General features: G+C 35.7%; 3 protein-coding genes across 3 annotated transcripts in view; 2 read left to right on the forward strand and 1 right to left on the reverse strand.

Annotated features, from left to right (window-relative positions):
- Positions 1 to 3977: 3977 nt before the first annotated feature.
- TRIADDRAFT_5539 (uncharacterized protein) lies at positions 3978 to 4475 on the forward strand (the record flags this gene model as incomplete). Its single annotated transcript, XM_002116312.1, has 1 exon — positions 3978 to 4475. A coding segment is annotated over one exon (498 nt), but the record flags the coding sequence as incomplete, so codon positions are not given.
- A 2498-nt stretch (positions 4476 to 6973) lies between these two features.
- Positions 6974 to 7624, reverse strand: TRIADDRAFT_30987 (uncharacterized protein; the record flags this gene model as incomplete). Its single annotated transcript, XM_002116392.1, has 3 exons — positions 6974 to 7154; positions 7290 to 7372; positions 7505 to 7624. Coding segments are annotated over 3 exons (384 nt in total), but the record flags the coding sequence as incomplete, so codon positions are not given.
- A 3482-nt stretch (positions 7625 to 11106) lies between these two features.
- Positions 11107 to 14365, forward strand: part of TRIADDRAFT_50865 (uncharacterized protein) — a gene marked incomplete at both ends in the record, with an annotated part of 9542 nt that continues 6283 nt past the window's right edge. The window contains 2 exons of the mRNA XM_002116313.1: positions 11107 to 11160; positions 12874 to 12875. Coding sequence (XP_002116349.1) covers positions 11107 to 11160; positions 12874 to 12875 — 56 coding nt within the window. The remainder of the gene's footprint in view (positions 11161 to 12873; positions 12876 to 14365) is intronic.

A 14365-nucleotide genomic window follows, 5' to 3' on the forward strand; every position in this document is an offset into this window, starting at 1 on the left:
CTCTAATATGACTTCCAAGGCAAAAATTAGTGATCATTCCAGTCACTGACTAAAATCACCCCCTGCACATCCAATAAGGAGACCACAGTAAATGTACCGCCGCTAGCTACATGATGGCGATGCTAGCTGTTTTCCTCGATAGGTTAGACCAGGGACTTCCGGCGGCTTTTTCAAGTCCTGCAGGGACTATGCAGTACTAATTGCTCTAATATGACTTCCAAGGGTAAAATTAGTGATCATTCCAGTCGCTGACTAAAATCACCCCCTGCACATCCAATAAGAAGACTACAGTCAATGTACCGCCGCTAGCTACATGATGGCGATGCTGGCTATTTTCCTCGATAGGTTAGACTAGGGACTTCCGGCGGCTTTTTCAAGTCCTGCAGGGACTATGCAGTACTAATTGCTCTAATATGACTTCCAAGGCAAAAATTGGTTATCATTCCAGTCCCTGACTAAAATCACCCCCTGCACATCCAATAAGGAGACTACAGTCAATGTACCGCCACTAGTTACATTATGTTCATCCCCATTTCCCAGGTTATTTTGCAGTGGGTCCGTAGGATTTAGCTGTTTCTGTAACTCCTTTCCTACTATGGTCCACAAGCTGAATAACGCAAGCATAGCCGTTCTTGTCCGTCAATAAATCGATGCTATAGAGTAAACGTGACTGAAACTCTCCTTCATGTCCATTTAGGGGACATGAGGTCATCAATACAACAGTGTTAATGTGTGCCTGAGCTTGACATTCACATTTTCCTTCGATGTATAAGGAAGGAAATAAAAAAATGTCAAGTTGAAAAAGGATATGAATTCGCGGTCAGTCAATCACTCCTATACGGCATGCTTCGAGCCGATATGCCTCATTAAATTAGGTTATCAATGCACTAGATCAAGTAAAGTAGCGACATTGATTAGCACAAATGATAGCAATACGATCCAAGGTTCCGAGAGAATTAATAATTTGTCAATCAATTTTTATCTAGAAGCAAGCTACAGTACATCGCCTATATTCTAGAAATGAAATGATCAACTGCGAAAACAAGTGCGGTATAATCCATTTTAACTCAAAATTACGGCGGATATACACGTAGTATGGGCACTTGCGGTCAAAAAATAACCTGTGAGCCTTGATTCAATTGATTAGATATTCTAATAAATAATTAGGACTAAACGATAAGTATACCTGGCCCGATTCACACTTGACTTACGAGTATAACAGGGAAAAGTTGCCAATATTGATGGAGCATTTGTAGACCTACTCAAGGACGTAATCGATACAGTGAACGTTGAAAAAAGGTAATTGAACATTTTAATCCTAGTTCTACTACTTCAATAATGATGAATTAGCTCTGTAGTGCTCCACGAAGTCTGCTAGACCGGGTAATCACTCATTTATGAGTAGTTTATCAATTTATGACACCATTTAATTTATTAACTCATAAATCCTAATGACTCATGTTCCCTATCGATTAGTAGATGTAGCTACAAATTACCACAAAACTGCTCATTTGCCAATGATTAAAACACCTTTATACTAGTAAGAGCAACTGATTTAAACTCAGACACGGTAAAATTGCCATTAACGACGCAGCAAATAAGGACACGTTTTTATCGGGTTAATTCGAAATTGATGCCAGTATAAAGTATGGCGGCGTATTTTTTTTACAAAGTTAAATTGTATCTCTACGATATCCTTCAATTTCAAGTTCATTCCCGACAAGATTAATCATCAAACTGTCGACATTTTTCCTTTTTTATGTTGTGATACCCAAGTAAAATTGCCATTAACGACACGAATCGTAACGATGCAGCAAATAATGACACGTTTTTATCGGGTTGTTTCAAAATTGATGCCAGTATAAAGTATGGCGGCGTATTTTTTTTTTTACAAAGTTAAATTGTATCTGTACGTTATCCTCCAATTTCAAGCTCATTCCCGACAAGATTAATCATCAAACTGTCGATATTTTTCCTTTATGTTGTGATACCCAAGTAAAATTGCCATTAACGGCACGAATCGTAACGACGCAGCAAATAAGGACATGTTTTTATCGGTTTATTTCAAAATTCATGCCAGTATAAGGCAAAGCGGCATATTTTTTTATTAAGTTAAATTGCATCTCTATGTTATCCTTCAATTTCAAGCTTATTTCCGACAAGATTAATCATTAAACTGTCCGATATTTTTCCTTTTTTATGTTGTAATACTCAAGTACACGTGTTAATCGGGTAATATTCTCACATGTTTCGGAGAGGCATGGCTACAGTACTGTATGAAAATTTTAAGGAAGTAATTGCAATGTTATATTGCTATTTTTTCTACTTCCCAATAGGTGTACAGTATACTGTACAGTGCTATCGATTACAGTATATTTTAGTAATTTAAGTTAATATGACAGTATCCTCTTGTCCTGCTGGAATCTTGGATGATAACTTATGTAGTAAACATAAAGATACTGTACATGAGTTAAGAAAACTGTAGAGCGAATGAATTACTCAGCATAAGTTGTTACGATACATTTTAGTAGTCCATGACAGCATCCTCTTGTAGAATCTCACTCCTCTTGTATGGCTAGAATCTTGAATGATAGCGTGCTTACATTACATCAAATTTAAAAGGTACCGTACTGCAAATTAGTTAAGAAAACGAGAGAGAGAGAGAGAGCAAATTAACAACTATCGCAAGCTAAAGTAGCTGCTAAACCATGACAGTAGGTAAGTAAGGATGATCGCCGCTCACGTTGGTTCGGTGTACCAAGAAACTTTTTAAAAGTACTGGATGCCCAAATCATAAGCGTTGTTAACCTATGATCTTTATTAGCGTATTCTGAGTAGACTCAGCCTTTAAGAAACTGACTATAACTATCTCATCTATTCAGGGATGATTCCAAGCTTTACTACGATCATCACTTCACAGGCTTAAAGAGGATAGAAGGTAAGATTATGCTGCGTAGATATGATATCATAAGTTGCTAAAATCTCTCCATCATAACACATTAGCTGGCTATGATCTACACTATCAACTTGCATCAGTGTTTGATGGTACAAGTTAATAGGCCATTTTCTTAATTTGTGCAGGTGTTGAAAGAAATCCCAATGTACTTGATTTGTGCAGTATACTGTACATCTAGTAAAAAAGTATTCTAAATCTTTTTGTTAATATTTACCGCTGACTAATCACAACAGCTTAGCAATGTTCTGATAGTTTTATTTTCGTCGCTACGGTAATCAAAGACAGAGATAGGTCCGCTCTTTCTTCTTACAGCAGTTTGTATTGTACTTTTGGGGTATTTGGAAGTTAAAGTAGAACATTAGTAGAACATACGTAGAACATACGATGTTCTACTACCAACATTCACGATTGAATTAAGCTTTCAAATTGAATCGAATCGGTCAATAGCAGCCGCTAATCCCATTCGATGCATAATTGTAACCAGCATAGCTGATCAGAATCAGTATTTCATCTATTGGTAACCTATAATCACACTACTACATGTGTACAGCAATTAGACGAATATCAAAGAATGGAGCGGAATTGGTTAGATAGTCTATTAATTTACTTACTTTTCGATAAGCTATCAACTAATTGGTCATGCCAAGAATACAATTCTATCAGTAGTTCTGCTAGTAAGAATAATTTCTCAGGTAAAAAGTGAAATAATCTTTTATCGACAAAACCATTACGATTTACCAAAGCTATTAATTTATACTTAAAAATATAACGACATAGAAGAGTTGCTTGATTATTTATTCGTTTCGCTGTTATTCCACCGTGTGTTACACCTATATTCTTACTATAGATAATAAGATCAGAAATGGCTCAGCCCGATGATAGCAGTACAACAACAAGCAATAACTCCGCAACTTGTAGATTTCAAGATGATTTTGAATTATATAGCTTCGAAATTGTACGTGCTATGAAACAGAAAGAAAAGAGCTACCATCCTAGCCAATGTCTAAAGTGCCAAATCTACATTACGCCAACTCAGAGAGAAGCATTAATTAGCTCTATGATTAATTTATCGCGAAAGCACAACATAAAACGGGATACGCTATTTATGGCTGTCAACTATCTGGATCGATTCTTGAAAGTCGTAACAGTAACAGAAGATTGCTTCGAATTGGTTGGTCTAACGTGCATGATGATTGCTTGCAAGGTCGAAGAATGTCAGCCACCGAAAATGGAAGAATTCTTAACATCATGCACGCATTATTATAAGAAAGCAGAAATGAAACGATTGGAAATAATTATCCTCAATTATATCGATTTCCGATTATCACCACCAATTGCTCCACATTTCCTCGAGTATATCATTCATTTTCATCAGCATCACTATCATCAATTCAGCCAGCAAACTTATATCGAATTAGTAAATATAGCAAATCAAGTCCTATTAAAGATACTACCGACTTATCGATTTAACCATATTAAATCTTCGATATTAGCTGCTTCCGCCTTCGAGTATGCTAAAATAATTTGTGGTTACGCGACTTCTGTATGCAGTTATCCTTATCAAGATAGAGTTACCTTCATTACTATTTCGACTACAGTGGATCATCTTCGAGATTTTTTCGAAAAGTAAATAATGTTAGAATTGCAAGATAGGATCCATCCTGTGATTCGTATTAAACCTGAAATGATTACACTCATAACTGAGGTCACTTCGGATCAATGTATATCGCAATTCTATTGGTTCCGATTTCAAAATGGAAACGAAAATCACCATTAACGATTAGTAGGTGGATACAAGTAAAGGAAGCATTAAACTTTACAACTTGAATGCATTTTATGCTACTTATTTATTACAGCAGAATAGCGCTTAAAAAGCTAATCAATCTAAGCTCTATGTGTTACTTACCGATTATCATAATTTCCCAACCATGGATTAATAATGCTAGAGTCTTACATACTAAAACGTAATTATAGCAAAATCTCTACGAATAACTGCATTAGTTTGTTATACCTGTAACCCTAAATGTTATTGTGGATTAATATTACTTCAAATTTAGACGTTGTATGATTTATTGCATTAGTTTTTTATACCTGTAACCCTAAATGTTATTGTGGATTAATATTACTTTGAATTTAGACGCTGTATGATTTATTGTAGACAATCTCATCTTACGAAACTGGAATATGGGACTATCTGCAATTCCATCTCTAACCAAATGATAGTTAATTAGAAATGACGGAAATTCTATGACACGCTTAATCTAAATACATCGTTTCAATGCGTTACAAATTTAATTGTAGTGAAGTACATTGCAAATCGCTTTCATCAACCTCCTTAACTTGCATAAAGTGCACTATAAAGTGATGGCCATCAGGTGCTATGGTAATGCTCTTCGCTACTATGCATGATGATAATTCATATAAGCGTTGTCCATGCATACCTAATCCATATCCAGTATCCAATACAATAGAAACCTAAGGCCAAGGAAAATACATTTATTAGATATAACTCTATTTGTATGTAATCGCTGCCTATGCTATATTTCTAGCTAAACCATCTATTGTGTAAATAATGTTGCAAGTAGTTTATTAGCAACTGTCATCGCTAAATCTATTTACTACGCATATCTAAGGTGTATACTGATTCTGTAGCTAATTTTCACGTAACTACATAATATGCCGTATGTCTTATACAGTTAATTTTGAATTGTATAATACTGTTTTATCATTATTATTAGTAGTACCTCTCTTCATTCTGTAACTATGAAATTCGTATGATTAATTTAAATTGAAAATTATATCATTTGTTAAGGCTACGAATCGGCTCTTTGCTTGTCGATCACGGCATTATAAAATAAAATTCCGTTGAAATTACATCCTATGCTATGGAATAACTTATGATCTTCCTTAAGCTTTTTGAAGGGTTTAGTAGCATTAAAAATAAAATTAGATTAACAATCGTGAATAGATTGTGGTACACCACAATGAAGAGATACCGTCTAAGAGAGTAACAGCAGAACACGAAATCATGGCAGATCCTGATTGCATGAAGTTCTGCTGGCATGCTATGAGCGCCAACACATGATATTTGTGTAATGGCTGCATGTCCAATAAATACATCAAATTGCTAGACTTATAATTTACTGCGATGCATAACATGAAATATTTGAATTCCATTAATTACTGTAAGCTAGCTTATCACAAATACGAACAAGATCATAATAACAACTTTTTTATTCTATAATGGTATAATTGCTTCCAGATGAAGCCAAGACAAGTTTGAACGTTCATTCAATAGAAAATATATTATAGCCTGTGTCGGCTAATAAATATCTAGCAACATTATTAATTTATGAAATAGGAGAAAAAAAGCATGCTTTAATTCAATTTTCACTAGATAGATGTTCTCTTTGATATTCACAATAATTTATTGCAATTAGAGTGCAACATCAATAACTATCGTATTAGATACTGAAATAATTTACAATCACTGTTTCTACTATGGAATGAGAAATAGCAATAGAATGCTTAATTAAGGGCTAAAATTTTATCAAACGTACAACAGCTATATATAGTCATCAACGTAGGAATAGGCTTCAAAATCATAAATTTTCGAGCCGTCTTCGCCATAGTGAAGAGCACGGAAACATTTATTACAGAAAAAGGATGGGTCTGACGAAGCTAGTCGATCGTTGAAAGTTATCCACCTTAACAGAATCAGTATCGAGTAAAAAAGACAATCAATAATACTAATAACGGTTTTCTGTTAGTTTTATAATAAAGTATAAAGCATTCAATAGTTCTCATGCGTACTTAGCTATAAACATATCACATATACGACATTTTTGTCGCCGTGGCCGACTTTTAAATAATGATACAGGATAGATTGCCTTGCTTTGAATGTCTCCTTCTGAAAGTAATCTATGGCGTAAAAACAATACCATTTAAACTACTGATTTTGCTGGGGGAATAAATCATAGAAATAGCCGGTATTTCCGCTCAATGTCGGAAGATTTCTTACCGTAAATCTTGAAAAATAATTAAATGTTCACAGTCCCCTTGATGACAAAAAAGATATGGATAACCCAAACGGATTTTCAAATCTATAAATTTCACCTCTGTCATTAATTTAGAAGATGGTACACCAAGTCCTTTGTCTACCCATTCACTATTTTTCTTGGCCCAGTCAATAATTATTCTGATTATGAAAGCAAGTAAACGAATAAGTCGATTCTTTAAATCTCTTTAATTTATTGAAATGAGTCTCAAGGTTAATAGAATATTAAGCTGGTAAATCAGCTGTAATTGATCCAGTACAGTAGTTAATAAGTACTTGCTATAGTCTTTGCATAAAAGATGTCTCATATCATTGTAAAAGACATTTTCAATAAAAAAGAAGGCTGATGTCGAGATTTCCTACCAGTGAAAGTAAAACAATTATAAAATTATGTTGACAGTATACGAATGTATCGTTATTGTAGATCATAGAGGTAATCATCGTTAAAATGCTTAGATTACATAAAAATTGTACAGCATAAATGTACATACTGTTGCTCTTGGTTCAGAAGATACCATATCTGGATTGCTACTACATTCCGTTGTTACAACTTCATCACTAAAGCATTCGATTTTATCGCGCAATTCACTTAGCGATTGACTGCCAATAACGCTATATTCCTGATTCTTTACCAACTGAAATGAAAAGAGTTTAGAATTTGTCAATGAATGTTACAGTGACACTGGTTAAATCAAGCTTTTAAAACTACAATATTCCACTTTTTATACAGTTCTTCACTAATTGAAACGGTATGTCCGATTTATTGTGCTGATTAATATTAAATGATTCATTTTACCCTAATTGGATGATAAACAGCAACAATCAATAAGACTTCTCCATCTTCAATATCACAGACTCTTGCATCAACGCTATCAATATGTGGCTGATTCTAGAATCAATTGATATGGTTTTATCAATAACGGATTGAGAAATAATTCAATAGCTAAAGGAAGAGATTCCAATTCTCTATATCTCGTACTGCTAATAGTCAAACCTTATTATTTAAGTAGTTAATATTTTTAGATCGCTTCTTCTTCTTCAGTACCTCGATTTGGCTATAAAATGAAATTCGATCGTGGCAAAGATTAAGTTATCGATAGTAACATTATGTTGGCATTTTAACGTAGGAGAAAAATTGAGTGCATCAATTGCATTGTTCCATGTGTGATATACTATCTTACAGATAGATAGACCAGGTAGATAAAAAGGATTGATCCTATATAGAAGTTCAACTTACTGCATCATAGCCTTAAGCTCGACGCCTTCAGGTACGTTATCTGGTGATGCATCTTCTAGGCTTATTTCATTTTCTGCAGGGCACTAGATCATTTTAGGCAAAATAGTATTGTGTGACAAATATTAGTTGTAAAAGATTTGGTAATATTAGGTAGTTCAACAACAGTCAACTACTGCCATAAGAAATAGTGATAACTTGCAATCGTTTGCAAAAATTTGTTAATCCTACATACTGTACTTTCTACGCAACTCGAATGTATCTCTACTGCGCGCGAACTGGTCAATTGTCACATCATACGCGTATAAGAAAGATTAATTGCTACTAATTATAGTATAGCGCAATGAAAATTGGTACATAATGACAGTAGTTGCAACACTAGCACAACATGATGAGGTAATTTATGGATAGCTATGAATTCATTTCCTCCACAAGATGACTCTTTTATTATGATACATCCTATCAGAGTGAGCTTAACTGGCGTTGGGGTATTGAAAACTGACCTTCAACTGGTCGACACTATTAAAAAGAAAAAAATAGGTTGATTAATCGTCTTTTATTTATTATCTCGGTGACCAAGTGTCCATGACTATATTCTATCCGTGTAAGTAGACAGAAATTACATCTTCTACACTTGGTATATCATCAGCATGGATATCGTATATGCAACATTGGAGCAAACATTGCTTTCAGTTTTTGATGGGGCTTTGACACCATTACACGTAAGTAGAGTATTGAGATTTAGTGTAACTATAAGAGTTGTACACCAACCTACAGACTTGGCTCAATTCTTGAACAGTCTCAATAGGTAAATTCATGGCTGAGGCCATATCATTGGCATCTAAATCAAGTAAATTCCTGTCCAGGTCGGTCTTGTGGATGGATTTTAGATAATTGGATTGGAATTGTCGAACAGAAGTTAATGGGGAACAAAATTGTTTACAATAATCTCGTTGTTGAAGAATGGACACTCGACGATTTTGGGTTGCACCGGTGGTTCGATTAGTGCCGCTGCTGCTTGCATCAATGGTATAATCTGAGCTATCCCCTTCATCATCCGTTTGCATCCATGATTTTGCAACATCCATAGGTGCAGTATTGTATTTCTATTCAACGTGACCAGAGGAAGAGTATTTCATTCTAATCGTAGCCAGTTGGGAAGAAAGCAGTACTGTACCCTGTATCAGGTATATTACAGGCGATGCCGCCTATTTTCAATAGGTAAAAGGATATGTAAAAAAAGACGAAGGATTAGCTGCAACGTCCACGAATGCAGTTTGTACATGAATATATCCTAGCTAACGATAAATCAGTCATAATGAAAACAAAATACCAACGAGACTGCTCGATACTTCAGTACTTACTTATTCCTCAACGATAAAAGGCTGTGCCAAGGCGATCAAAGATTGACTGCAATATTAATTTCTATATCAATATCCAATATGCTTGTGAACGATAAAATGAGCCATAATAACACAGCGCATATAATGTACTAGTCATGGAAACAATTCATGTTCATTTCTATATCATTATCCAATATACGGTCATGGAAACAATTGATATTCATTTCTATATCACTATCCAATATACTTGTGAATGATAAAATGAGCCATAATAACACAGCGCGTATAATGTACTAGACATGCAAACAATTCATGTTCATTTCTATATCATGATCCAATATACGGTCATGGAAACAATTTATGTTTATTTCTATATCAGTATCTAATGTACTGTACGGTCATGGAAACAATTCATATCCATTTCTATATCACTATCCAATATGCTTGTGAACGATAAAATGAGCCATAATAACACAGCACGTATAATGTACTAGACATGCAAACAATTCATGTTCATTTTTATATCATTATCCAATATACTTTACAGTCGTGGAAACAATTCATGTTTATTTCTATATCAGTATCGAATATACGGTCATGGAAGCAATTTATGTTTATTTCTATATCAGTATCTAATGTACGGTCATGGAAATAATTCATCTTCATTTCTAAATCACTATCCAATATACTTGTGAATGATAAAATGAGCCATAGTAACACATAGCGTATAATATACTAGTCATGGAAACAATTCCGAAACATAGCAACACAACAGCTCGATGCTACTGTACACACCTGGTTTTGAAGAGCAAAAGGCCGTGTATAGACACGTCAAATAAGGGATTTCCGGCAATGTTCAATCCTATTTGGTACTGATATCTGTATGCTGCGGTATATCAGTAACAAAACAACACCCAACAGTCCTGCAACGAGTAAAAGAGAGCTACAATTGGATTCTACACAGCTGTTTCCAAATGCAAAAAGTCTATGTCAAGTAGGCTAACCAGTCAAAAAGTACTCCACACCTGTTTCCAATAGGTCCAAAGCTGTGTAAAATAATGAAGGATTTGCTGCAAAGCGTAATATTCAAGCTGCTAGCTGCTACTTGTCGTATTAAGTGATATTAGTAATAGTAAGAATAGAGTATTTCCTTCAGTTATTCCGCCAATCCCAAGTTATGGCAGCTGCAATGCATCAACTGCCTTCCAGCTTATTTCCGGTATGCAGTATGAGCTTTAGTATGAGAAGTAAGCAAGTGAAGAAACACACTACCGTCTACTACTAGACTCCCTAGACTGCTGGATAGGATGCAGTCTGGCAGTAATGCGTTGACAACGGCAAGTTAATCCACCTTGGCACCTTGTTGTCAACAGTACTGCTGTGCTAGTGCTAAACTACTCCTGGAGAATGATATCAAATTGTTGCTTTCCATCGGCCATCGTAGTAATGGCGTTAAGTTGATCAATCGCTTCAATAAATTGAAGGCAGCTAGCTCGACCGAGGTCAAAAGTAAGAAATGACTTGGATCCCTCTTCTTACTAGGGCTGTTGAAGACAACGCGAACAACAATGTCTTCCTACAGCTAGATACAGTAGTTCTGATACTTTGAAGCTCTCTCCAAAGTATCGACGTAGAGTAAAATAATAATTCATCTAGCCGTGTCTAGAGTATTATATCAAATTCTAGCCTCCATCGGCCACCGTCGTAATGGTGTTAAGTTGATCAATCGCTTCAATGAATTGAAGGCAGCTAGCTCGACCGAGGTCAAAAGTAAGAAATTACTTCGATTCCTCTTCTTACTAGGGCTGTTGAAGACAAATCTTACAACAATGTCTTCCCATAGCTAGATATAGTAGTTCTCAATCAGACACCATGTAGCTCTCTCCAAAGCATCGACGTAAGAGTCAAATGATCATGAATCTAGCCGTCATTTTTCTTTTCTTACAGTACAATATTTAGAATGGCTCATTGACCAATTCTCCTTGATGATCAAGAGGAATTTTTTGTCTCATCCATGATTTTGATCGTTGTCATAAGTCATTTAGTAACAACTAGCAAAAGCATAGACAAGGCAGAAAATGAATTATCCATTCCATCATCAACGATTCTTGTCTTATCCATGATTTTGATTGTTGTCACAAGTCATTTTGTAACAACTAGCAAAAGCATAGACAAGGCAGAAAATGAATTATCCATTCCATCATCACCGATTCTTGTCTCATCCATGATTTTGATCGTTGTCACAAGTCATTTTGTAACAACTAGCAAAAGCATAGACAAGGCAGAAAATGTATTATCCATTCCATCATCTCCGATTCTTGTCATAATTACGATCCAATCCATGGACAAGATGGAAAATGGCCATCTATAAATCAATGCAATCACCATGACTGATCTCATGTTACATCATCGATGTTGATCCGTTCCATCATCAACGATTCTTGTCTCGTCCATGATTTTGATTGTTGTCACAAGTCATTTTGTAACAACTAGCAAAAGCATAGACAAGGCAGAAAATGAATTATCCATTCCATCATCAACGATTCTTGTCTCATCCATGGTTTTGATCGTTGTCACAAGTCATTTTGTAACAACTAGCAATAGCATAGACAAGGCAGAAAATGAATTATCCATTCCATCATCTCCGATTCTTGTCATCATTACGATCCAATCCATGGACAAGATAGAAAATGGCCATCTATAAATCAATGCAATCACCATGACTGATCTCATGTTACATCATCGATGTTGATCCGTTCCATCATCAACGATTCTTGTCTCGTCCATGATTTTGATTGTTGTCACAAGTCATTTTGTAACAACTAGCAAAAGCATAGACAAGGCAGAAAATGAATTATCCATTCCATCATCAACGATTCTTGTCTCATCCATGGTTTTGATCGTTGTCACAAGTCATTTTGTAACAACTAGCAATAGCATAGACAAGGCAGAAAATGAATTATCCATTCCATCATCTCCGATTCTTGTCATAATTACGATCCAATCCATGGACAAGATAGAAAATGGCCATCTATAAATCAATGCAATCGCCATGACTGATCTCATGTTACATCATCGATGTTGATCCGTTCCGTACTGTAACGAACCGTTACGGTTGAGTGATACGCATTGACCATCTGTGCGTTGTTGCTTACTCAATCCAGTTGTCGTAACGCATGAAAGGAACACGATATAGACGATGGAGAGGGGGGGACCGTTCTCGCTCGTCCATTATCCACTCACGATCGACAATCGGCTAACAATTATCTACCAAATTGACTAGCAGTATGACTTGAATGGAACAGTAACCTCACAGTCACACACCCTTCGTCAAGTCGGCCCTTGGCCTAATACCAAACTCACCCGAAGCCGAACGTATATAAACCGACCAGCGGCCATTGCCGGTAGACATTGGCAAGTAAAACAGTCAGTGGATTAAGCTACTGTTCAATTGAAGACTACTTAGGAGAAAAGGAGTGGATTCGTCTTTCCAATTCAAGCAATTGATTGATTTCTTTGGTCCTTTACTGAATCAAAATGAGCCAAAAAAATGGCAATAAAACCAGTGGTGAAGTAAGTATGCGGATGTTTGTGTTTTGCTGGTAACATGTGCACTAACAATTTCAATAGTAGTGGAGACAAGGGTAGAGGGCTACGTAAAGCATTTCTACTCAACTATTCCAGTACAGTACTCCTTTTTTCTTGGTTGATCTTGCATCGACCATGTCGAGATTGAGACTGTCATTGCAATCACTCTATCGACTGACTAACAAGCAACCATGCTATGTCATTCTATCTTCTATTACACCACTCAATCCAGTCCACTAAAGTCAAGAAAAGTAGTCAAAATCACTGCAGCCTAGCTGATTGTCTGGGTGATTCGACTGGTATCTTAGATACGAGTCGAAAAGTAGTCAAGATTTAAATTATCTTTCAAGTACAACTAAAGTAAGAAGAATTCAATAACGACACAACTCTATAGACAGACTACTGTAGTAAGCAGTCATGCTCATATCATTCTATCTTCCATACACCTCTCAATCCAGTCCACTAAAGTCAAGAAAAGTAGTCAAAATCACTGCAGCCTAGCTGTTTGTCTGGGTGATTCGACTGGTATCTTAGATACGAGTCTCAAAGTAGTCAAGATATCAATTATCTTTCAAGTACACCTAAAGTAAGACTATTTTAGGCAGTTAAGATGTTCATTCTGATGAAGTACAACTAAAGTAAGAAGAATTCAATAACGACACAACTCTATAGACAGACTACTGTAGTAAGCAGTCATGCTCATGTCATTCTATCTTCTATTACACCACCCAATCTAGTCCACTAAAGTCAAGAAAAGTAGTCAAAATCACTTCAGCTTAGCTGATGGTCTGTGTAATTGGACTCGTATCTTAGATACGAGTCTCAAAGTAGTCAAGATATCAATTATCTTTCAAGTACAACTAAAGTAAGACTATTTTAGGCAGTTAAGATGTTCATTCTGATGAAGTACAACTAAAGCAAGAAGAATTCAATAACGACACAACTCTATAGACAGACTACTGTAGTAAGCAACCATGCTCATGCCATTCTATCTTCTATACACCACTCAATCCAGTCCACTAAAGTCAAGAAAAGTAGTCAAAATCACTGCAGCCTAGCTGTTTGTCTGGGTGATTCGACTGGTATCTTAGATACGAGTCTCAAAGTAGTCAAGATATCAATTATCTTTCAAGTACAACTAAAGTAAGACTATTTTAGGCAGTTAAGATGTTCATTCTGATGAAGTA

The sequence above is a fragment of the Trichoplax adhaerens genome, genomic scaffold, assembly GCF_000150275.1.
Source record: "Trichoplax adhaerens TRIADscaffold_15 genomic scaffold, whole genome shotgun sequence".
In the NCBI taxonomy this organism is placed as follows: domain Eukaryota; kingdom Metazoa; phylum Placozoa; class Uniplacotomia; order Trichoplacea; family Trichoplacidae; genus Trichoplax; species Trichoplax adhaerens.